Genomic DNA, 26920 nt, shown 5'->3' on the forward strand with positions numbered 1-26920 from the left:
AGCTACTTTAAGATGTGTATGTGAAGGAAATAAAGTTATTTTGCTTATCTGTGGAGACATGATCCCCGTGCACAGGTACTGCAACATGGGGAAGAAGCTCAAGTACAAGGCTTTCCAGTTTCTGTAACACAGAGAAAATCTAATAATGGGAGGATTAAATTAGGCAGAGTGGCACTGAGGTAAGACAACTTCTAGCAGCAAGGGTAATTAAACTGCTTTTGAAGAAAAGTGACAGACCCCACTGCACTGCAATTCTCATGCAGCAGACTGTATGTGAGCAAGGAGCACAGAACCGGTGGTCCCCATCAGCCATATATCCCACCCTCAGGGGTGGGGAAGGACAGGTCTGCCTGCACTGACTGGTGGCATTTCCATCCCTGAATCAAGCCCAAGTATGCACTCCAGCAGGGTAATGAATTTTTGTTTTCAGGAGGAATGGGTTGTTTTATCCTTAATTCCCAATAGGCCTAAAGAGACACAATGACTTAAAAAAAAAAAAAAAAAAGAGAGAGAGAGAAGACATCCACACACAAGAGAGTCATGTTATCTCCTTGGCTTATCAGAAAATCAGAGAACTGTAGAGACAAAATCTCCTCTATGCCTGGAGAAACAAGGAAGGTGGTGGGAGCAGACGATGAGCACCCCAAAAGGTGTTGAATTCTGCTTGGCTTCACAGGCAAAATGAGGAGATGCCAGCCTCACATGTTGAAAACATTACCAATACTATTCATAAAGGAACAATTAGGCACTACAGTTACTAATTATTTATTTTTGCTGCAAACCGTGCTTCTTAAATCCATATTATGAGGAAGTTTTTAATTAATTTTGAGTATAAGAAAGGCTAGTAGAAGCTTGGCTACTATGCTATCTGATCATTGAAGACAACAAAGATCCTATAAGCATATAATAAATTTCTCAAAGGTCAGAAATTGTAATCAATTATAACGTTAACCTTTAACGAACATACTTTTAAAGGTACAAAAAATACGTTTTCCCTCTCAGATAGATAGCAAATGCAGTAAGGATGAGGAAGATGTGTTACATTTTTAATACACAACAGGTTGAATAACCACTCCAGTGTGAACTGCCAACTGGAACTCCACACCTCCATAAATTATTTTAATTTCTACTATAGTAGAGGTAGAGAGAAAAATCAGTAGGCTCTGCACACACTTACAAAAACCCACAACCCTTACAATCCAAACACTTGACAGGAGAGAACAAATGGAGGAGAACAAGGTTACTGTTGTAGTGAGGACAAGAAAAATATGGAGCTTATTAATAAAAATAATGGTATAGACATTTTCACAACAGCTAAAAAATGTTGGCATTAGTTAGTACTAACTCTTTAAAGCATGTTAAATAGCAGATGATGTTTGTGTATTTTACACATGTTGAGGAACAATGGCAGCTAGCTTGCAAGAGTTTACAGCTAAGCTAGCTAAAGTGTAAAATAACTATCTTTGTCATTTCCTTCCAAGTATACTTAACACTGACACTTGTAATCTACATAAGTAGAATTAGATGTATTATCTTCTATAACATCACAAGATATGATGTCATTAGTTAGTTATAAATCTAAACACTGTCAGCTAAAATTTAAGTTAAATTAGAAAAACCATTGTTAAGTGAAGACATTCTTTAACAAAATCACTCCATTTGAGAAAATTCTGTTGCCTGGGCAACATGACTGCAAATTGCAGAGTTCAGACCATGATGTCTATTTTAAAGCAACAAAATACAAATCTTAGAAGAAAATACATCTAACAGCCTGTTTGTATTGTACTAAAAGCTGATGCAAATGGTATGTTAAGTTAACATCAAAATGCAAATCTTTAAGGATTTAAGGTGAACCGTTCAAAGTACTACCAGGCTATTAGGCCCAATTATGTGTGTGACAGATGCAAAAGATTGAGAAAGGTCAAGGTATGAAATGAGATATAGCAACCAAAGTGTGTAAAGAACACATGGGACACAAGAAAGCATAATAATGCTTCTGCAAGAGTGGATCAAGCACACCAGCAAATTGTCATGGGAGGAAAGCGTTAGTACAATGAATGCCAGAGGGTTAACTGGCTTTTTGCTTTAGCTTTTTACTTTGCAATTGGTTGTGATCATTCAGCAAATATCACCAAATCAGCAAATCAGTTGGGCCCGATAAAACTATCACATGGTATTTAGGGCATTATTTGCCTTTGTGTCTGTTTTTGCATTCTGTCTATGAATTGCCTTTACTTTTCTACAAATCACCAGAGATCTGCAGACCATGTGTGAGTCACACTGCCAAAAATCTGCTGGGAGAAATCTGCAGAGTTAGTGGTTTACTCCAATCATCTCTGAAGGTTCTCAGATGCCTGAAAAGGAGGGATGCTACCACTAGATTTAAAATATGCAGCACAAGAAAGAGAGAAACAGCATTAGAGAAGAGACAGCTTAATTTTATTGTCCAGAACAATGCTGGCTGAAGCAGACGATTTTTAAACAGAAGAACAACAGCATTAATTTGCAAAGAGCATAAGGAATCCAAGTTACTTCTATGACAGGGTAGCAAGCCAGGCTTTTTGAAGACCAAAGAAACTAAAGATACCATATAGGTGCCTTCACCAAAAATTTTGACAGTCTTATGTGACATTCTCAGAAACTATAGGAATTAAATGCAGGTGAAACTCCTGCTAAGTAGATGAAAAACTGATCGGAAAACTAATTCATAACTTACTGTCAGTCTAAAAACACACTGAAGGGTTTTCACAGGACCCTACCCCAGGTTCAGCAGTATTTATTTTTTTAATTAACATCCTGGATGATAGAGTACAGAGCCTGCTTATTAAATTCCTAAATGGGATGAACCTGGAAGGAGGTGCAAACTGATTAGAGGCTTAGAATGAAAATGATTGTTGGAAACTCAAGAAATGTATGAGGAGAAAAAAATAGGATTTTACTCAATAGAGAAAACTATAATCTAGATTTATGTTCAAGGATTATAGAAGATGGAGCCAGACTCTTCCCCATGGTGCAAAAAGAATAAGAGGCAACTGGCACAAGTTGCACCAGGTGAAATTTTGTTTGGGCACAATTAAAAGACTCTTCACTAGGAGAAAGGCTAAGTACTAGAACAAGTCCCAGAGAGGTGGGAATGCTCCAGCCATGGGAACTTTCCCAGAATTACTGGGAAAGGCGCTGAGTAACCTCACCAGCTCTGGGGCTGGCCCTCCTCTGAGCAGTAGAGCTGGACTAGAGATGTCCCACGGTCTGCTCAACGTGAATCGCTTGGGTGAGTCTGTGTTACCAGGCAGGGACACATTCCACAGTGCAGCAGGCAACAGTCCTGCTGTAGAAAATCTGAGGATTGCAGGATCACAAGCTCAACATGAATCAACAAAGTCACATTGTGGCAGGAAAAGGGAAAATATACCAGGATTTACAATTAACAGCCTCACCTCTAACCTGTGTGATGTAATCTCTCTGTTCTGTGCAGACCAGTTAGGGTGTCAGCTGGAGTAAGCTACTTTGGGGAACTGAATTAAATAAAAGATATGGGGAGAATCCACAGTAAATCAACAGTAATGATCAGATTATGCTTTCAAAGTCTCTGCAGGAAAACCTGCATGCTCTGGGACACTTAGTCCACGGAACAGAAGATGAGGTGGGGAAGGGGTGATGAGGCCATAAAAGCAGAAAGAAGGCAGCTGCAGCAAGGACAAAAATAATCTGTTTTTAATAACCAAGGAAAAGTGAAGGGCTTAAAATTCAATAAGAAAGATTCAGGTTAGATGTCAGGAAAAAGTCTTCTGACAGCAGAGACAACTAAGCACAGAGACTGTGTTAGGAAGCTGCAGTCAATGTCCAGCACAGGAGGGTCTCAGGAGCAGGTCACACAAACATCAGTCATAAAGCATTCAGACAGTGCTGATTCTGTGTGTGGGAAGAACAGCACACAAAATGGTCTCAGGTTTCTTCTCAGTCTTATCTGCATATGGCCTGCTCAACAGGTGGCTGACACCGAATGAGGGAAGCACAGGAAACATCTAACCTTAACTTCAGGAGGTTTTCAGTGTGGTCTCCAATAGCATCTTTATTGCAAAACAGGACTAGGCTGTTTTGGGTAAATGTATGATGAGGTAGGCAGACATCTGGCAGGACCACCAGTCTCAAGGAGTGACAATCAGCAGTATGAAGCCCATCTGATGGTCTGTTACAAGCTCATTCCTCAGGGATGGCCATGGCAGCTGGCACCATGTGATACCTTCATTAACAGCCATGATGATGAAAGGAAAACCACAGTCAGCCAGTTTAGAAGCAGTCAACAGGCAACAAGAGCCAGGCTGTTCCTCAGAGGGGCCTCCAGCAGCTGTAGGAATAGCCATAAGGACTGGCAGAGACAAGCACCAAGCCCTGACTATGGCCTCCAGCAACCCTGGGGGATGGAATGGGACAGGACCAGATGGGGTGACTGGATAGCAAATGGCTTTGCAGGAAAGCCCAGGGGACCCTAGGGGCCTTCAGACCCAGCACTGACAGTGCCCTCGGGCAGTGATGGCTGATGGCAGCCAGCAGGTGTGGGCAGGGATGGCTCCCCTCCACTCAGCACTGGTGAGACCCATCAAGATACTGAGGCCAGGCTGGACTCACCATCCTAGACCCCCTCACAGTCAGGGATATCCTTAGTACCCTTGGATGAATCCCATCTAGCTCCATAGACTTATGAATGTTCAAATAACATAACAGGTCACTTACAGTTTTCTGCTGGATTGTACTAGTTTCATCTCACTCCCTGCCATCATCTTCCAATCAGGGGGCTGGGTACGCTGAGAACAATTGGCCTGACTAATAAAGACTGAGGCAAAAAAGGCACTAAGTATTAAGCCCACTTTTCCTCATTGTTCATCACTTTGTTTCCCCTCATATCCAATAAAGGATGAATGTTCTCATTAGTCTGCCTTTTGTTGTTAATATACATGTATTTATAGAATGTATTCATTGTCTTTTCCTGTAATTGCCAAATTGAGTTCCTGTTGGGCTTTGGCCCTCCTAATTTTCTCCCTGCACAACTTCATACCAGCACTGAAGTCCTCCTGAGTTCCCTGCCCCTTCTTCCAGAATTCTTCCAAAAGAATTCATAAATTCCTTTTCTTCTTGAGTTCCTGAAGAAGCACTCTGTTTATTCATTTTACATATGAAATTATCACAGCTAAATTATCCCCAGACCTAGGGAAAAAATCCAGTCATGAAGCAGAGATATAAAACTTACTTCTAAAACTTACATTAGAAGTGTTTGGGGTAAGCTAACACAAGCAATCCCATAGCACCATTGGAATACAAGCTTGACAGGAAAGAAACCAGGATCTATGTTTAAAGATGTTTAGTTTCAGCTTGATACCAGTCACCTGTTCACACTCATACTGAGCTGAAGGTTTGCTTATGCAAGACTATTATGATTATCTTTTTCAAATAATATCACTGAATTCGTATCCATTGATAATTAAAACCTTCAATGCTGAGTTCACTTTTTGATAGGTTCTCATAGCCATCTTTATTGGCAGTAAAAGCTACATTGGTACAAGTTCATACATTTATAATAATTTTCCAGTATCCAAAGCAGAGTGGAAATCACACAGACAAATGGATACAGCACATAACCAAGCTGTGTTTTATAAGCGTCTTTTCTTATTTTGATATCATAAGCAGCACTCAGGCACAACAGCTCTGGAGCGTCTGATTGGCCCTAAGGGCCTCTGTTTGAGCACCAGAAACATTCCTGAGAAGACAATGGAAAAACCACCTTGCCCAAACAAAATATTTTGTGGCAAACACAGATGAGAAGCCTCCACCAGAAAAGGCAAGTCACAGTTCCAGTAAAGTATCTTCCATTACTGCTAGGAAAGAAGTATTGGAAAAATACATGCAGAAAGATGACTTACCAGTGACAACACATGCATGTAAACACGGATGTCAACTGGAAATAACCCAATACTTACAGCTGGATTCATTTCCCTTTGAACTACCATGGGAGCCCAAGCTCATCTCTACCGCCCCTCTCCTTCTGAGCCTGAAAACAAAAGCTACAGCATGCCCGTTGCCATTCCAGATCCTCTTCATAGGAAGTCAGTGCCTCGGAGGACTCAAATAAGCATGTACACAATAATCTAGCATGTGAACAAGATTGCTTGATGAACTGCAGCTTACCACCAAGCCTACATGTATGTTTGTGCTATGGATGACACTGAGGCAACCGCATACCTGCTGTAGAGAGCTCCTCAGGTCCTTCATGTGTGCACTAGCAGCAAACCACTCCACCAACACGACTTCAGCTCTGAGGTGGTGCAGCAATCCAGTACACCTGGAGAAGGCAAGGGCCAACCTCCAGGTGTCAGGACCAGAAATATCTGGGGTTGAGAAATTAAACAAGTGATTCTGAAATGACTCAGCCACTGAAAACACATCATCCAGGAACATACAGGGGCAGTGTAAGTAACCTCCAAAGCACTGTCCATATAATAAAAAAAAAGTCATCTTGACATTGAGAACACAAAGCACAGACTCCATGTTAGAGATACAAGATTTAGGAAAGAAAACTGGAAAATTAGTGGTATTAAGATAAAACTTGGATGTTCCTTAAAAGGAAACTGCTGGCATCTCCATCAGGTCACTGAAAAATACAGTGCAAGGTTTAAGTCATCTATTACAATGTGAACTTCTACTTTTTAAACAGGTGTAAGGGCAACTGGAAAAGCTACTTTTATTAAATGAAGGGTTAAAAAATAACCCAGAGTTTTAAAGTAAAAGCATGACAGTTTGTGACCCCTGCCTTACTCCCACCAGCGTACTGGGCTCCTGAGAAAGAAAATATGTAAGTGAGCCCTTAAGACATTCAAAAGCCAGGGAGGAAAAGGAAGGCTTGACCTGATGGACTGGCAGTGACAAGCTAGGTGAAAAGAAACCACAGAACTTAACACAGCTAAGGCAGGGTTTTACCCCATCTCACACCAACCACTCAGAATAGCTGGGACTGATGAACCCATGGGAAAAGGAGACACACAGGCATGGGTAGTAGAAACTAAATGGTTTGTATGGCTACTGAGCAGAAGCAGTTTAGGATTCTCCTGCTGTTTACAGGGAAATCTCTATATGGAAGAGATAGGGTTCCTCTGGTCACAGCAGCTCTCCAACCTGACAGTACATGGTAGACTGCTGAGAGACACAAGTGGCACAGTTGGCCCAGCCTCTGACACAGAGGTAGCAAAATCAGCAGGTATCTTAGAGGACACAGGGAAATAAGACAGATGGGCTCTTCCCATGTCTCATCTCTGTCTGTAATAATGAGGACATTACAGTATGGATGCATGGACAGCTAGATGGGGAAAATAAAGCTGGTTGGATGGTTCAGGTCAAAGTGATTGTGAATGGGTCTTTCTCTACCTAACAGCTACAAACAAGTAGAACACGACAGAGGTCATCCGGTTTGCAGGTACCTCCAGACTGGTGATGATCAATATATTCAAGGGCAGAGCTACAATCAAGATGGACCTGAATAGGCTGGAGGAATAGGCCAGGAGGACCCCCATAAAATTCAGAATGGACATATGCGAAGTCATATCTGAGAAGGAAGCAGCCTTGGCAATGACATGCTAAGGAGCAGTTCAGCAGAAAAGGCCCTAGAGAAAACAAGCTGGATGACAGCCATAGGGACAATGACTTTTACAAGAGTAGAGGGTGTCTTCTTCCATCACACACACTTGTTAACGTAGACTCCAACAATCAAACTGTCACCTGGACATCAAACCTCATGAGACAGGAAGACTGTTTCACATAGCTCATTGACAGCATCAGACGTGGATCGTCAATAAAACTTCATCAACAGGAGGACTTCTGATGGTCCCAGAAAGTCTCATCCAGCATCCTACTGGAAATAGCCCAGGCAGCACCAATTCAAGATTAGGGGAGACCATCTGCACATAAGATGCTCACCTGAGAATCAACAACTGTTCTGATAAAGTTCAGCTTGCAAAGGTAAATGGTTTCATTTCCAAGTCTGGTCATGTAATCTGCATACTCAGAAAGGGACATAGCTGTTCAAAGAATTTGGAAGGTCATCTCTTTTGGAATCACTCTGTCAGCTGACATTAAGGAAAAAGAAATGAGAAGCCCAAAACATTGCAAATGAACAGAAGCTAACGCTTCATACTTCAATTTAAAAAAAAAAAAAAAAAAAAAAAAGAACTGTAGACAGGCTGACCTGGAAGACTTGGAGCTATCAACAGTCCTATGCTTGAGCTAAAATGGGGCTTTTGGGCCCACAGGGTGGGGGCCTGAGGTGAAGCTGGCGAAGGACATTAAGGATCTTGAGTGCCCTCAGGGCCCTGACAATACAGACCTGTAATGGAAGTGGTTATCTTCCTTGACACAATGTTAACCTCAAGACAAGGTAGACTCATGAAAACTGTCCCTGAAAAGGGCCAAGAAAAAGAGACAGAAATAAGAAATGGATCATTCAGTTGTTGGCAACTATTCAGCACCCAAGCATCTGATGCTGTATGATCCCAACACAATAATATCCTATCAGAAGCAAGAAAAGACAGAAAAGGGAGTCTAGAGGACAAAGGGGCATGTGGCATCCACAGAGCACCTTCCTAGTCCTTTCACAGAACAGAAAGGCTGGAGCAGGCTTAGGACAGATAGCATGAAATCTTTGACTGATCTATCCAAAGAGCCCAGCTTGCAGAGCTGTTGTGTCCAAACAGGATCAGTTTCCTTCCACCCCACATGCACTGTGACCACATCCACAGGGATGAGGGATCTGCAACAGGAGAGGTAGAAGGGAGCAAATGCAGGAACGCCCCACATGAAGCTTCTGCATGAGAGCCCTACAGCCATGCTGAGAGCTCATTGTTTTGTCCAAACCATGTCCCATAGCATCTGACCCTGTTGGGGGAAAGGGAGATGTTCTCCTCCTCCCCCAGCAGGGTCAGACTGACCACTCAGCAACCATTCACTGTGTTTGCACAACCACCTACTTGTATGGCTGTCTACACATTACAACCATCTGCTGGATGCCTTTCTGTTGTTTAAATATGATGGTGGGTTCACCACATCCCCAGCTGCAACTGTCAGTCTTCACAGTCTTGGCTTGAGTGTTTGGCCTTCCCATTGCAGGCCCCTGACCCACAGCATGCTCCACTGGCCAGTGCCCCAAGTCCAGTCAGTGAGCACCTGAAGACACATGGGAGGTTTGATGTTTGTGAGACAACTAGTGCTTTAGTAGCACTTTGTTTCTGATTCCCCACCAGCGATGCTGCTAAAATAGCCGGAAGGAAAAAAATATATATTATTATTTTCCAGTGTATTTTAAGTATGCAGTATCCTACCTGAAAAATGATTTATCCAACCATTAGTGAGAAAAACATATTTGGATGATGCTGGGGAGCTTTCAGAAGGACTACATCTGCATACAGGACTCTCATACAATTTACGGAAGTCAAGCCAGCTAAGAGCAATGGAAGACAGATGTAGGTATAAACCCTGGCTTGATAAAACAGTAAGTTGAAGATTTCCAGAAGCTGAAAAGGTACTATGGGAAAACTCTTACCCTAAACCTACCCTGCTTTGGCAGCCCTCTCTGAAGCCTGCCACTAGCCACAAAGAGGTGATAATGCTCCCAGCACTCCTGCCCCACCATACCGGCCATGTGCTGCAGTCCACAAGTGCTCCATCAGGCCATTCTGCAGCTGGAAGAACTCACCACACAACACAGTGAGATGTGGCATTACCTCCCTAGGGAAGGAACATGCTGATTTGCCTCATGGAAGATAAACAAAGAGATTACAACTTTTTAAACCTCTAAATTACTCGGTGTTATCTGAGTGAGCCATCTCAGGCCACTGACACCAAGCTATCTGATTAACAGTAACAATCAAATTAGCACAAGGTATATGCAGTAAACTGACTAAACAGCCATGCAGAATCAGAGGCATTTACACAAGCTCCAGCAGCCACAGAACTGCTGTGGCTAGTGCACACTCCTTTGTACAGGCTTGGCTTTCCTCTGCTGTGCTAAAAATCAGTCACAGAGAGATAGCACCTCTTTACCATGGCTACACAAAGACAAAGCGTGAGAAAGTGCCAGACTTTGTAGCATACGGTAACTTAATCACATGCTGAAATCTTGAGCAAGCAATCTAAGCCAGGAGTTAGAGCGCTTCTGTTGGAAAGCTGGGAGCTGATGGGAGCACATAACACTAATATCAGATGCTAGTTTGGATCAGGTCATACTTGTCAATAAAAAAAAATTCAGATTACTAAGCATGATTTCAATTCTCTGGAACAGAAACTTCCAATTGGTCAAACTACTTCAAAAAAGAAGACAAACACTGCTTATCCCTTCTTAGAACTCACTAGGACTCTGCAGGACATGAGCAAAATCAGAACAGGAGCCATTTGTTCTCTCTCCACCATCTGCTACACAACCCCATTTCCTTCAGATGCCCAAAGCAAAAAGGTTGTCCTTTCTCCATCTCTTGATTCCAAAAGTACAGTCAATTAAACAAGGCAACAGTTTCCTGGAAAAAGTACTTCCCTGGAAACGAATATTTTCACATTACATCTAAGAGCAGTCAGATGGGAAAAACCTCAGCTCCCAGAGGAAAACTCCCTGGAAAGCAACACTTTGAGCACAGCAGATCTTGCTGCCTCCATCCAAACAAACCCTTTCATGGCCCATCTCCCGAGGTGGGAGATTGGGTGAAACATGTAGAAAAAGGTCTGAGTTAAGGTGGATTCATGGAGAAAAGGCTCCCATGGGATGGGGTCCTCACCAAGGGCTGAGCTCACGCACCCTTCAGCATTCGCTACTGTTAACAAGGCACAGTGCTCACTGTAATTCAGAGCAAAGCTGGCTGTGGTGGCACTCTACTTGTGTACATGAGCACCCCTCTGGAGCCAGACCCCCCATGCTCTCTGGGCCACTGTGGAAGGGAGTACAAGCCTCCCCTTCTCTGCAGGCAACTGCAACTCATCACACATGACACTCACAGCTTCACCAGGTATGACCAGACAACAACCACTTACTAGGTGAATACATGAACTTATTCTATTACTGGTGTACCTCCATGGCACAAATCTATGTTAAAGTTCCCACATATGACAAAATACCGGACAGGCTATGAGGAATGCTCAATTTGACCTTCCAGGCCCCTTCTTCTCTTAGCATCCAAGCCAACACATAACACAGCTTGTAAGGAGCTCTGTCTTCCTCAGTCTTCCAAGAGAAATTACTTTCAAGAATATAAGCTATATAATCATTTCCTGAAACTACATATGCATTATTAGTTATGTACACACAAGAACTTAATAACTGGTATCTCTACACAGCTGCCTAATTTGTACATGTGTACTTACCATGATTGTATGTACTCTTTTTGGGACTGTTTGCTGAATTTGCACTAAAATGTACTTAAAATTTAAATGAAATATCCTGATGCAGAATATAGCACCATTCCAAGGCAACCACAGCCAGTTCACCGTGGCTGCCAGTAAGCAGGCAGGTTATGTCAGAGAGCACTTCAGCTCCCCCTGAGTACTCATGGCATTCAAGCTACTCAAGTATTCAGTTCATTTGGAAGAAATATCATCCCTCAGGACACAAGGCTCACAAGAAGTACCCACTTCCTCCATGTGAGAGCCAACACGGGCACAGCACAACCTGAGTGTAGCAGATTTCCAGCATGTGCAGAATATCTGCCCAATTTCCTATCCTTCTCCTCCCAGGACATGCTGCTGCACAAACAGTTGTAGTTGCACGCAGGGAACGAGAGTGATTGCATCTGTAATAAGGCATCTCTCAGCAGCCACTCATGATGCTTGCAGGGGCTGTGCAACTTCATTGTGATGGTCAAGCTTGAGATGCTTTGGCCTAGAACCTCTATATACAACACTGAAAGAGTGAAGAAAAGCATTTCTAAAGGGAAAATGGTTAGGGAGCTCATCTGTGGCTACCCAAGCTAGTACATGATTAAGATGCTGACAGATACGCTCTACTCTCAAGGGACACCTGAAGATTAGTACTAGCTGGACAATGAGTCACAACATTTCTGAAAGGTCCGCAGGTAGAAGATTATGCTTCCACAAAAGCACAGGCAGAAATGCTATTTCAAGTTCAAGAACTTTTCAAAAGAAAGGCAAAGCAGACTGAAGGGAAGAGACTCCCTGTATCAGACTGCAGCCTATGATAATTTGCAGGCAATTACTTTCGCATGACTTGCAGACTTAGGAGTCATACTGCAAAGTGACCAAGTTTCCCTTTTCCATCTGTTTTACCTAACATATTTACATGAAAGCTATTGCAGAATTTCAATCCATTTCAATAGTGGCTTGAGGTCTTCTAACTCCCATTTTGAGTTTATTAACAGCAAGTTCAGGTGCACTTCTGGTGCAAAACTGAATCTTTATTCATGATGATTTTGCTCCCTCGCTAACATTCACTGGAACACTTCTACAGAGAGCAATAATTCCTCCTTTCCACCTCCATTACACATGACAGAACAAGCAAAACTCTTTTAGTCTCCCACCATAAGATACCACTTTCATAGTCCTTCCCATGTTCAAGATGATCGCTTTCCTCCCTCCCGCTCCAGTGTCAAAATAGGCGTCCTGAATCAATGGTTTTGTTCCAGTAAATGTTATCCCAGGCATGCCCAAGGGGCATGTCAGCGGCTGCCACTGCCCATGCCAGAGGAATTGTGTGGGAGGGACTGGGGCCCATAGCTCACTGTCTCACCTGGAATGCCGTCTGGCTGTTGTAGTTGCGAATCTCTTTGCTCGCACCACGGAAGAGGAGAACCCGAGCACAGCTCTCCTGGGAAAGCAAGCAAGGAGGAAACAGGAAGAGTCTGATTAGCACTGTAGACTGGTGACAACAAAGAAGCAAACCACATAGTTTCATTGCACTCAGAAATCCTCCTTTGGCAAGAGCAAGGAATATAAAAGGATCCAGAATCCCCATGAACTGGTTACCTCTGGCACCAAGCTGACCAATTCCATCTACCTGTGTGCCAGCTATAGGTGCTGCCACCATAGTCAAGCCCTATACTCAGTCCAAGACCACACCTATGAGGCACAGTAACCACTACACATTCCCACGTATTGCTATTTCCTAAAGCCTTTTATCACTTCTGTTTTGAATGCTCTGTACTTCTCTACTGTTAATTCCACACGTTTATGAGGCCTTGTACACCCTAATGCTGCTCTCCCTAACCAACCCAGTGGGCATAAACCCAGATATCAGAGTCATAGGTCTGCAGAGTGCACCCATCACATAACAAGCCACAATTCAGCTTCTATTGCAAATTATAAGAGTATTCACTTTTTAAAACATAGGCACCTTGGAATCTGAAAAATTCCCTTTATAGCAAAAACAGAAAATAGAATATATAAAATCTGTAGGAAGGAATAAAACCTACAGGAGAAATCCTTAGATACTGAACTCTACATCTCGGAAAGAGAGCAGTGGGAGGGCAATATCAGAGAGGGCTCTTCCACTACCCTTAATTGCTTCTGAACTGAGATCAGTGGCCCTGAGGGCAGGGTACTCTGCATTGCCTGGTCAACCTTCTTTAAAATTCAGGGATTGGTAATAAGATGTTCATAGAATATCCTGAGCTGGAAGGGGCCCACAAGTCCAACTCCTAGGTCCGCACAGGATCACTCAAAAAATGAGACCATGTGTCTGAGAGCATTATCCAAGCACCTCTTAAACTCCAGCAGACTCAGCACTGTGACCACTGCCTTGGAGAGCCTGTTCCAATGCCTGATCACCCTCTCAGTGAAGAACCTTTTCTTTAAACCCAGACTGAACCTCCCATGTCACAGCTTCTCACCATTATGAGCATTTGTGTCAGGGATAGCACCCCAGCCCACATGCCTGCCCCAAAGGCTGTGAAAGCCACAGGATGTACCCAACAAGCCCTGCTTGGGGCATGTTTAGGATCTGGATAGGCTGCACCGATGGGCTGAGGTCAACTGCATGAAGTTTAACAAGGCCAAGTGCCGGGTCCTGCACCTGGGGCGCAATAATCCCAAGCAGAGCTACAGGCTGGGAGATGAGTGGTTGGAGAGCTGCCAGGCAGAGAAAGACCTGGGAGTGATGGTGGATAGTCAGATGAATATGAGCCAGCAGTGTGCTCAGGTGGCCAAGAAGGCCAACGGCATCCTGGCTTGTATCAGACACAGTGTGACCAGCAGGGCTAGGGAGGTGATCGTCCCCTTGTACTCGGCTCTGGTGAGGCCACACCTCGAGTACTGTGTTCAGTTTTGGGCCCCTCGCTACAAGAAGGACATCGAGGTGCTTGAGCAGGTCCAGAGAAGGGCGACAAAGCTGGTGAGGGGTCTGGAGAACAAGTCCTATGAGGAGCAGTTGAGGGAGCTGGATTTGTTCAGCCTGGAGGAAAGGAGGCTCAGGGGCGACCTTATTGCTCTTTACAGATACCTTAAAGGAGGCTGTAGTGAGGTGGGGGTTGGTCTATTCTCCCACATGCCTGGTGACAGGATGAGGGGGAATGGGCTAAAGTTGTGCCAGGGGAGTTTTAGGTTGGATGTTAGGAAGAACTTCTTTACCAAAAGGGTTGTTAGACATTGGAACAGGCTGCCCAGGGAAGTGGTGGAGTCACCATCCCTGGAAGTCTTTAAAAGACGTTTAGATGTAGAGCTTAGGGATATGGTTTAGTGGGGACTGTTAGCGTTAGGTCAGAGGTTGGACTCGATGATCTTGAGGTCTCTTCCAACCTAGAAATTCTGTGATTCTGTGTGATACGTGCCCTCCCCAAAGTTACATGCAAGCACCTGGACCAAATTAGCACTCTCCACCCAGGCAAACTGCTCCCTCCAGCCAGTGATGGGGGCTTGCTGCACTTGTTGTGAAGAAGGAATAAAAACCAGAGGAAAAATTACAGAACAAGTTAGGCAGTAAATCAGCAAAAATAATCAGGGAATGGGACTAGACTGAACCACAGACTCTTTCCCCTAGCCACCAGACTCTTGAGAAATCTAACGTCAGTCTGGTGCTGCAAACAGAAACAGCCTCATCCCAAGACAGAGGGTGGATACAATTCAGAAAAACTTTTCTAGGCCTGCAAACAGTAATAGCAATCAGAAGATGCCCCAGCCCAGCATTGTTCCCTCTGGCAGGCTGGTTCCTCATCTATGTTTTCTTTGTTCTCATGTCTTGAATCACACAGAAGTACCTGATTATAGAGAGCACAAATATGAAGAGCGGTATTTCCTGAGGCATTCTGTGCAGTCATATCAGCTCCGTAGAAGAGAAGATGCTCCAGGTGCTGAACATGGCCGTAGCGACATGCCTGCTCAAAATGCAAAACGGGAAAAAAGAAATAGAAAAATAAAATGAGAGAGCAGCAGTGAAGGAAGTGATAAACTTCATAACATCTTCCTGTCTCTTCTGGATTCATCTATGCTAGAAAAGTTGTATCAGACAGGAATAGTAACCTGGAGAGATCCATTAACACTCATGCACACTCACTGCTCCTCCTTACAGCAATATATACACAAACACTTATCAGATAAATTACCTTTACACTGATTGCAAATTTGGGCTCAGCATCATGCAGGTATCAGGGACTCCTCCAGATCATTTGCTACATCAGTAATATTTATCTGCTGAAAAAAGCCCTGAAGCACGAGCAGACAAAGCAGAGTGCAATAGATCCAGATCTAGTGTGGTGTTTTCCTCTGTGCTTGGTCCATCCCGGGATGAGCAGACCTCAAAGATCAGCCATGGCAATGTAGGATGAGGCAGGAAGGAGGAGAGTCATGTCCCACAAATCAAGATCACAAATGCATCTCTTGTTTTTTTCACTCATCCATCTGTCCTTTGATGTACCAGTATTCCTTCACCTTGCACGGCCTGAGAGCCGAGTGCTGTGGGAGGCCACAGGCCCAAAGGCAGCCTGCCCCTCTGACAGTGCCAGACTGAGGGACTTGAGGCAGAGCCAGCAAAACCCTCCCTTCTCCAGAAGGAGCTCAGTCTTGAAGCACAAAGCCAGCTCAGGTCCCCTCACCCATCTAGCTCATCTCTTTCTTCCCTGTGCACCCTGTACAGATGTTTTTGTAATCAGGATGCCTCAGGCTCGATCAAGGTCCCAAATCACTGTCCTGGCACAGCTGTAATCTGGGGAGGATCCCAGACCCATTGACTAAGGCCAGCATGAAACAACCTGAATGTTAAGCCTTGGGTGGGACACAGAACTGGCACTCCCCGAGCAAATCCCCAGACAGGACCCAGGATACGACCCTCCCCCCATGCCGGCCAATCCTGCCATGCAGTGCCACCACTGCCCGCCAACAAGACACCGCATCCCTGCAGCACCTGAGGGGACAGGACAGGCCTCTTCACTGACAGTATGGCAGTGGTGGCCCCAGCTGCACCTTGTCCATTGTCTGTCTCACCTGGTGGATCTCCTGCCAGCCGTTCTCATCCACGCAGCCCAGCCGGGCGTAGTCGTGCAGCAGGAGCTCACAGCAGTAGGGATCCCCCCCGACCATGGCGCTGTGGTACAGGGGCGTCAGCCCTCGGCTGTCCTTGTAGTCTGGGGAGGCACCCAGGTCCAGCAGCGTCTGCAGGAGAAGCGCCTCCATTGTCCTGCAGCTCCAGGCAGCCACACAGGACAACCCACCCTGTGAGGACTGGGGTGCTGCGGCCATGGCAGCAGGTGGTGCTCACCCCTTCCCTCCCCACGACTCAGATCATTAGTGCCACATTTTTGTAACAAGCTGTGCTCCCCAAATGCAGCACAAGACAGGTTCTTTGATCCCAGGAGGGCACACTGATGCGGGGGCAGTGACATGAGGCCAGGTCGGGAAGTGGAGCAGCTGGCACTGGGGCAAAGGGCAGAGGGGACCAAGCCATAACTCACCAACAGCGCCGCATGGTTGCGGCACCGCACAGCCTTGTGAAGAGCTGTCATTCCCTCCCGTGTCCGGAAATCCAGGTGTGCTCCCCCATTGCGCAGTGCTTTGATCATCTCGGCACCAAGTTCCAGCTGAGCCGCTGCAGTCAGGGGACACTCTGCAGAGCCCCGAGAGAGGGGTGAGAACCACGTGAGCACACACACAGTGGGTATCACAGCACCACCATGTCTCCTGCCTGGGCTACAGCAATGCTGGGTGCTCCCTGCTCCCCTCAAGGGAGCTGCACCAAGCCCTACATTTGCTCCCAACCCACTCAGACAGCAGTGAGTCTTCTCAAACATGGGGATGTAGCAGTTCTTGGCCATGGGCTGGAGACTGACCATCAATTTTATATGGGTGTGGGATAAGAACCTGGAGGAGATGGGCAAGGCAAGTGCTGTCAGTTTAACAAATGGCAGAAGCGTCATTGCTGGCTCTTACACTGCAGAGAGGGACACATCTGGGCACAGCATTTATACAAAGGGGAAAAGAAGAACAGGGTGAAAAGGATATCCTTGTTCCATTTCTCCCCACAGTAAAGCAAGGGCTACTGTTTTGGGGAAAGATGCACAGCTGTGCAACCCAGCAGCACTGCCAGCATACATGGAGTTGTCCTGAGCCCTTTCACACACATCTGTCCTGTGGCTGGTCCTCATCATATCACATCACCAGCAGCAAGCTCCAAATATGAAATACTCATCCCCAAGAGGTGAAATGCCCATGCACCCATGTGACAAACCCTCTCACCACTGACAAGCCTGACTCGTTGCACACAGAGCCCACAAAAACTCACCTGGCTGACTGCAGTCCAATCTCTGACCAAGAAACAGTCCCAACTCTCAGGAGTGCCCAGTGCATTAGGACTTACTCCACTTAGGGATATAATTAGAGTAGGCAGTGGAAGAACTACAGACATCCCTTTCAACAAGCCTTCCTCACCCAGTGCACCCCCACAGCTCCCTGACCACTCTCTGCATTTGTTTTGCAGATGGGAGCAAGAGCCCTGGTGCAAATCTGTTGCTCTGTTGGTGCATGCAGCTCCAAAAAGCAGAAAGACCCCTCTGCACCAGACAGGCACTGCCCCTTCCATCAGGAGTTGCTACCTCTGTCCGTCAAGCACCTGACTGCAGCCTTCATCATTCAGCCAAGCTCTACCTGGATGGGTTCGCAAGAAGCACAGATTGTCTCCCTCTACAAGTGCATCTGCACACACCCTATTGTGGTCCTACTACAGGCAAGCAAAAAAGTCTTCTTTCTCAAACAACTTTCTAGGTCCTCCCATCCAAATCCCTCGTACCGTATCAAATAGGTGGACACTAGCTGGATTTCATCAGCTAGAAATAAATTCATGTATTTTTTAGGAAGGTACCTAATTTGCACATAAATTAAAAACTCTCTATTTAGTAGAAATAACTATTAAAATGAAAATAATAAAATAGTTTCAGATACAAATACATTAAAAAAAAGCAAGTAAATATTAATTCTAGAGCATTGCTATTAGCTATTTTTTTTAATGAGATAGAAAGAGATCAGACGGGGTTCTGTGGCTTTGCTAAAACTCTCAGGATTCTGTGATACAAGGCACACACACACTGTTGTTATATATCACAGAATCACAAAACAGTTAAGGTTGGAAGGGACATCTGGAGGTCATCCGGTACAACTCAAGCAGAGAAACATAGCGCAGGTTGCCTAGATCCACGTCCAGGCAGCTTCTGAAGTTCTCCAAGGAAGAAGACGCCACAATTTCTCTGGGCAGATATGAATATATCTTTGCATATGTGTCCAAGTCAAGGGTATAATTAATAAAATGAATTCATCCATTGGCCAATGAATGAAGAGGACAGCTACAATACTTTCAAGTTAGAAAATAAGAGATTCAATTTAAACATGAAGGTAATTACCACTGTAACAACATATACATTACGTGGCAATGTAATAGTGTCCACAGGGCCAACAACGTAACCTAAGAAAAATCAGTGGAATTATTTCCTTATCTCAGCAAAAGCTGTGCAAATTAGCATTTGATGGAAAGTCCACATCCCTTCTCACACTGCATGCAACTACCATGAGAGAGCAGTGCCAGACACAGCACAAGAACTGTGGAAAATGCCACTTCTTGGCACACCTACAGATGGATGCTGACGTAAAGCAAAATGCCAGCCACAGCCCAGGTAGGTTCTCACAAGACCTTAGTGGAGTATGCAGAGATGTCACTGTGGTTGTTGCCTTTTGGAAGGGATGGGCAACTGCGATGCAATGTCCGTTTAGACACAGCCCACTATTTACCCCAAGGTAGGATGGGGATAAGGGGTCTCAATTCAACCTTACCCCTCCACACACACACCAAGGGGGATGAACAGTAAGTGACAAAAGGGAAGCTCCTGGGGCAGGAGAGCCTTTCTCCTCCACTCCACCAATACAAAAAACACCTGCTTTACCTCTCCAACTCTCATGACCCAGCTCTTTAGCTATGGCTACCTCCAGCTGAAGGTAAAGGAATGGCTAGAGAGAAGACCCTAGTGAGGTTACAGTCCTTTAAGGATTGTCACTTTTTTTTTTTTGCCAAATATAATTGCTTTATTTTCATTATCACTAACCTCCAGTTACTGTTTTTACACCATTATTATTGTAAAATCTGTTCCCTCTTTTTGATTATTTTTAATTATTTTCAAGGCATGCATTTGACCCATGTGCTGTTAATGAATACTCAGATACTGCTATTAACTTCCTGTTGTGCATGTGAAGTATCTTTGTCAGTCACTGCTCCAGGCATCTTCCTCCATTCCTACATGCAGTTAAATCAGTGGTCTTTTTCAATATCAGTTTAAATGAGACAAACTTTTCAAAGAGGCAAAAGACACAGAAAACAAATCTTCCTTTAGTTTCTGTTAGCAATGTTCCAAATTTAATTAAATATATATACATATACATACATACATATATATATATATATATATACATACATACATACATACATATATATATATATCTTGAACTCCAGACAGAGAAAGGCCCAAACTGGGCATTTCAAGATTCACTGAATTAACTGCAGCTAGCAATTTGTCCACTAAATCTAATCTAATCTCTATCTAATCTAGGATTTTAATGATTACAATCTGCTAATTTTCGGAACTGTGCATATCCAAATATATATTTAAAGTAATTAACTAATAAACACATGAGATCCATAACAGGAAATGAAAACAAGCAAGATGGTATGTTGTACTTTGCAGTGTAAAATACGGATTAATGCACATAAGGAGCTGTAGGTGGGACTCCTTGCCTTTGGGCTATTGGACTGATGAACTTGCCACGTGATTTGATACTGGTACACCCTTCTACACTCAAAAATGGCTCTACTGAAAACACTTGCACAACAAAGTCAGCATCCACCTACGTATGGCAGCTGCTCCTGTGAGCCTCGTCCTTAGCAGGGCTGAGATTAAATGCTGCAGTCAAAATCAGCAACAGTGAATTTTGGCCAGCAGATGAAAGCTGTGCTTGGGAGCACCACCAGTGGTCATAGAAACAACAGACCAGGGAAGGAGCAGGTTACATGGTCCAGACCTATAAAGCTGCCAGTGGACATTTCCTTTAATCAATGTGCCGTAAGAAGCAGAGGAGGTGATTGTTACAGCTGCTGTGGGGATTTCTTTGTGCAAATGGCACCCCTGCAATCCACAAGCCTAACTGGTGAGTGCAGCACAGATCCAAACCACCTCTGGGGGCAGGATGTAGGCACAGCGCTTTGCTGGGGCAGCCAGTGCAGGAAACAGGTACAGCTGTAGAAAACCCTGCAAAAGTTAATTTCTGCTGCATTTAAAGCAGTGTTCTTTCTACATTTCTGTCTTGTATCTGTGTTCTCTCTTCCTTTGACTAAAAAAAGCTTAGGATGAAAAGCACTGCTTATATTTTAATTGCATACAGGGTACTCTGGCAATCCTCAGGCTGGTCACTTCTGTGAACGCAGCGTCCGAACAAAGCTGCGTGGTGGAGGAACAAGTCTGAGCTCCTGCGGCCGGGACACCACAAGACCACCAGCACCAGGCACAGTCCTGCCGACTCAGCCGGCAGTGCAGGTGCTATTCACACACCCCCCAGAAGCCGGCAGCAAAGAGACAGCTTGATGGGACAGCCACAGTACGGAAATGTGGATGTTCCTACACATATCGCAGAAGGAAACTGCGGCAGCTCAGCAGGCGGTGTTGTTATGAGACCTGGAATTCACACGGTGAGGCAAAGGCAGCGACGAAAGCTGAGACCCCAAAGGCAGCTTCAACACAAGCAAGAACTACCTCTTCATTCAGATAACAGATTTTTGTTGTTAAAAAGAAAAAAAAAAAAAAAAAGAAAGAAAGAAAAAAAACACTCCAGAACTTAACTTCAACCTTTTGGAAACAGGAAGATCTCTGTTCAAGTTGAGATGGCAATGGACTTGATATGAAAGTTATCATGCAAGCTACTAGAGAGAGGAGGGTTAACGTATACACAATGTTCCTATACAGAAATATAATACAAATAATAGGAAATATGTACCTATGACAAATGCTATCTAGAAGTAGCACCTCACGGCACTGTTTTTCAGGTGTGGGTGAAAAAACTGACAAAATGACCTTTCATCTGCAATCGCAGTTGAATGTAAACACATCATCTTTCATTAATCTGCATAACACATTGAATTGAAAACGATGCTGCCAGTTCACTTAAAAAAAAATTTTAAAAAAATAAAAAAAAAATGGAGGCTTAAAGTAACTGGACTAACAGACTTTAAACTGAGAATAACCATAACTTTACAAATCACAAGCCACTGAAATTTCCTCCAGTGTTCTCCTATCTAGGCCACAACTGCTGACTGAACCAAAGTGCAACTTTCAGCTTTTAAAATTCAAATCAACAGAAAACATATCATATTTTAAAGTGAGTTATTCAGGTTCTTAATCAAGTAATACTGCTTTTATACCTTGAATGCATTATGCCATAGCTAGCAGTCTGCAGTACAGCACAGCTGAAGCAGGAGATCAGCAGGCTTCAAGTGCCTTGGGCAAACATTTATCCGTAATGTTAAGCAGAAGGTGCAGAAAGCACGGCCATGCACAGTAAGTATCTCTCCCTAATTACCTATTCCTTCAGCTCTTTGTCCTCAGATCATACTGAGCCACAGTCCGTATTGCTGCACACGGTCAAGAAAATTTCTTTGTAAATGCAACAATTTCCTCTCATTGTTGCTGTTCTCCTGTTGCAACCCTGTTAAATATTGAGGATTGCTTTCACATTTCTCCATTCTGAACTAATACTCCGATTTGGGTCTTATTTTAGAATAATAGTAACTTCTAAAGTATGTTTTTCACCTTTAAAATTTGCCTACAGAGCAAGTCTTTTTTCTTTTAAACTGTTTCAAAAACTGTTAATCTTTTCTAGAGTATCTCACCAGCAATCCTGCAGCACTGAAACATAAACTATGGCAAATTGGGCTGTGATGGTTTAAGAAATTGCACTTATCTGCTCTCTCCCCCTCAGCAGACCGAGGAGAAGGGAACGTGTCCCTGCACTTCAGCTGCCTCCACGCAGCTTAAAACCACTCCCAACAGCAGCTTAAGTGGAGATATCAAGCTTTGTGCTTGACTGAGCTGAGACAGCATTGTACCTTCCTGTTGGCTCTGCTGTGAGGATGGCACCACAAATCACACAGTATTTTATGGTGCAGTCTGCATTATTCAAAGTACACTAGATGGATTTAACTCTGCAAAAGAACATTTCTCGAAATAGGCACATCCCACTTACTTTGGGAAACTTCCCATAATACACAGAACCACAGAATGGCCTGGGTTGGAATGGACCTCAAAGATCATCTAATTCCAACCCCCCTGCTATAGGCAGAGAAGCCAGGTGGAGTGCACAGAAATAGAACAATTCAGCAGAGGACAAGCATGTCCCTGGTGTGAACAGGCTGCAAACCTCCCTGCATCTTCAGTAAATGTAACATTAATGTGAGATACAAACAGCCTAGGATCATGGCAGAATAAGGGAAATGTCTACTTCCTACAGGGGACAATTTGAATGACAAGTCCTGAACCAGGACTTGTCAACAAGGCCGTTGCGTGCCTTGGGAAGAGAAAGAACAGCACATGCTGGAAAGAGAAACTGAGAGTAAACACAGGTATTTTGATGGCCAAGAACAACTGGGCAAAAGCGTCTCATTATTCTCCTCTACAATGCAGATAGATCCCCTTTCTGAACTGCTAGAATTGAAACCTCAGGCAGGGTTATTTGACATCTCTCCTTTACATGAACTAGCTCACAAGCAAGGGGAAACCTCTGCTTTCTGGAAAACCTAGCAGGTTGCAGGTAAGACTATTAAATTCCCTATGCTGAACAGTTGTGGATAATGACCCATAAATAATTTCTGCAGTGATATTCTTTTCCCTAGGTCAAGACACGTAGAATAAAAAGTTACAGAAACTGAGAAGAGGATGAATCAGTTTCATTAGGGATCTATACTGCAAAGTCTTTGAGACAGTAATATTGTATTCACTGTCTTAAAAATCAGCAGAGCAGTTTTAAATCACCTTCAGACTGGGATGAAGGAACCACTTGTGTTGCACATGAGTGGTTCAAGAAGAAACCCCAATTTTGTAGGAGGAAGGAGAATAAATGGTGTTTGTAATTATCCAAGCTTTTGAAGACCTGGCCACACAGAAAGAAGCATTTGGTGTCAGGGCCTATTTGCTATATCACTGGTAAACTTATCCTAGAGACTCTGTGGATAAAAAAGCATAGCTGATAGCAATGCTGTTTTGACTCAAAAAAGAAAGGTTTTACTACAGTGATTTTGTATAGCAGAGATGAGAAATTAAAAATAGAAAAAGCTGCTGTGCATAAATGCTATCTTTGCTAAATAACAAGCACTGGAAAAAATGACCATTTATTTATTCCTTCTCTTGAAATCTTAGTTGAAGAGCTGCCCACATTACCATAACTTTACTGATAAATCTGAAAGCTCTGGGTTAAAAATTCAATGTAAAAGCATTCTCAACAAATAAAAAGACTCAGATTTTCTCAGACTAAGGTTTTGAAACATCTTGGAGAGGGGAAGTTTGACTTGGCAGCAAACTAGCCATTGAGTCTTTAAGTAACAAATCAGAAAGAGCAATGCACTGGCCGTGTTTAACCCAGGAACATTAAAAAGCCTCTAGTCAAATGGGCCCCTCCTTTGGGAGAAACCCCACAGAACTGGAGACCTGCTGTGGCAGGAGCAAAACTCCAATGGATGAGCTGCCTGGGGAGCACAAGAAGTTTTGTCTCCACAAGAAATCATTCATGTAGCACAGTAGCAGAAAAAAACTTCTCTCTGAACCACAGTTTTCTGGTTCCTGTCCTGCTTCCAGCTTGCCACCTCAGGTCTCTCCTCTGCACACAGCCATACCTGCAAAAGCTCCACAGCAGGCAGAGCCTGCCCCTCACCCCAGCTTCCCAGAGAAGGAAAACCCCAGTCGTGGCATTACTCCTCGTTTCCGAGAGCAGGTCACAACACTGCAAGCCACCACATCATACATGTAGAGGAGGGCACACTGTAGATTCAAGGATGGGTTAGGAGGTAAGAACTGCATTGAAGGCTCCTGTGCTTCAACAGGAAGATTTCCCTGCAGAGTGAAGGTAGGCTTTAAGAACAAAAATAATAAAAAAAGGCAGCTCCTATAAAACCAGTCAGGTTCTGCCCAGAACTGTAGGTACAGAAGCCGGTTCTTAAATCAGCTTAGTCTTGGCAGGATTCAAGTCTACATCCACACCTACGTTCAGTTCAATAGTCTTCCCTGTTCTGGAGAGGGATATTAAATATTAAATTAATGCTCTCCTTTCTCTCTAGACTGTCTGCTTCCCCAGGGACTTGCAAGGAGATGGTTTCCTAAAATGAGACTTCACTGTCTTGATCCCCAGCAACTCTCTCCCTTCCCAGGTTTCCTGCATCCTACAATCTTGGTGTTGCACTGTGGGCAAGCCAATGTCCTCCTCCTTTGCTTAACCTTGGGGACTGCACATTTTCATTCCACCAGACCTCCTGCATTGCAGACTGAGAATTGGGTAAACCCCTTGAATATAAAACTATGAAAACATTCTTCCATCCATCACTCTTATCTAACAAAGACAGCAGGAATGACATAGAACAATAACATTTTTACTTTACAGCTTACCAAAATAAAATGTTATCCTGAACATATGCATATTTATTTTCTCCACGAACAAGATGCCACAAAAAGGATCACAACTGACACACATCAATCATATTGCTCAACAGACTCCCATAATGTCCTCAGACATTATGGTAAAAAAGCCAATATGAAAACTTTTAAAAGAAAATAAATAGGAAAACAATCCTCTCTCACCAGGTATGTCCAATACCCTAAGGTTCAAATAAAAAAGCATAGGGCTCTTAACAACAACAACACTATTATGAAACAGGAACAGGCTTCCAGTTAAAGGAATGAGAGGGCTGGAACACCTGTCCTATGAAGAAAGCTGAGAGAGCTGGGGCTGTTCAGCCTGGAGAAGAGAAGGCTCTGGGGAGACATCCTTGCAGCCTTTCAGTACTTAAGGGGGACTTAGAGATGGAGAACAACTTTTTGTTCAGTCAGATAATGACAGGACAAGGGGGAATTGGTTTTAAACTAAAAAAGGCAAGATTTACGTTAGAGGTTAGGAGGAAGTTCTTCATTCAGAAGGTGGTGAGGCACTGGAACAGGTTGTCCAGGTTGTGGATTCCATATCCTTGGAGACCAGGTTGGACGAGGCCCTGGGCAACCCTATCTAATAGATAGCATCCCCACCCAAGGCAGGTGGGTTGGAAGTAGATGATGTTTAAGGTCCCTTACAACCCAAAATATTCTATGGTTCTATGATTTGTGCAGCTTTTAAAACTTACAGTACATATTATATCAATACCAACATGATTGACTGCTAATACTGTCATAGGACAATACAATCCATAACTCTGCTCTCATACTCTGCAGCATAGGATCCCTGCATACCCTTCATCTTTCAACCAGAAATTTAGGAAATTCTAGTTTAGTAAACAAGTCCATTGTCAAGACTCCTATCAGGAAAGTAAGACTGCCAAATTGGAGTTTCACAGGGAATATCATTCCTTCTTTTCAGGTATGGATCTACTCCAACTGTACAAACAGAAAAGCTGTGCTAAGCTGGATGCACTATGCTTTCCCTTCTACAAATGGAGAGGAACAGTCCTGCATATGAAGTTCAATCTGGTGACACTTGGAAGATATGGATCAGAAGCACACATTACACTACTATATAAGGTTTGAAAAAATGAAAACTTAGAGGAGGCTGGATGGACAGCTAGATTCAAGAGTCAGCCTTAGAGGCGGCCCAAGGAGAAGGATCGTTACTGTTATGGCCAGAAGTGAAAAAGAAATCAAAAATAAACATATTTTATTTTCTTGCCTATAGTTTCTGATTTCTTTCAGTGAGACTGTCATCTCCTATTTTATACAAAGATTCATGAGAAGCTCAGGTCCTGAGAAAAGTCATCAAGAAGGACTGTTTGAAGTGAGAGGTGAAGAGTAAAACAGTGCACTGTCTTCCTCAAGCCAAAGCCAGAGGCATGGGATTCAGCCCACAAATTAACTTTCCTATTCATGGGTACATAGGCTCCCGCGTGGTTTACAGCAGTGTGGTAGATAACTCAATGGAGCATAGCTGAGCTCACCCTGCAGCAGCCCACAGGTGGGATGCAGCCATCCCCAGCAAGGACCCCACCTGGCAATGCCCATCCTACTTGGAGCAGCAGACAAGTCTCCTGCCAGCCCTGCATCGTGTCTGTCAGGGACTCACTGATGTCTCAGACTGCCCAGAGTGAGGTGCCCAGTGCAGGTCACCGACTCTGCCTCAGAGCTGGCCCCTGAAAGGCATCTGGGTGCCCTTCACCATCATCTGGAACAGGATTCAGTGC

At 44.0% G+C, this 26920-nt stretch overlaps 1 protein-coding gene across 2 annotated transcripts in view; it reads right to left on the reverse strand.

Annotated features, from left to right (window-relative positions):
• The window catches only part of SHANK3 (SH3 and multiple ankyrin repeat domains 3), a 369667-nt gene that overhangs the window by 263231 nt on the left and 79516 nt on the right, over positions 1 to 26920 (reverse strand). For both annotated transcript variants that reach the window (XM_084506714.1, XM_084506715.1), the window contains 4 exons: positions 16920 to 17071; positions 16453 to 16620; positions 15231 to 15347; positions 12770 to 12847 (listed from right to left, as the gene is read on the reverse strand). In XM_084506714.1, coding sequence (XP_084362840.1) covers positions 12770 to 12847; positions 15231 to 15347; positions 16453 to 16620; positions 16920 to 17071 — 515 coding nt within the window. The remainder of the gene's footprint in view (positions 1 to 12769; positions 12848 to 15230; positions 15348 to 16452; positions 16621 to 16919; positions 17072 to 26920) is intronic.

This window comes from Aythya ferina, assembly GCF_964211825.1.
Source record: "Aythya ferina genome assembly, chromosome: 1".
Taxonomy (NCBI): domain Eukaryota; kingdom Metazoa; phylum Chordata; class Aves; order Anseriformes; family Anatidae; genus Aythya; species Aythya ferina.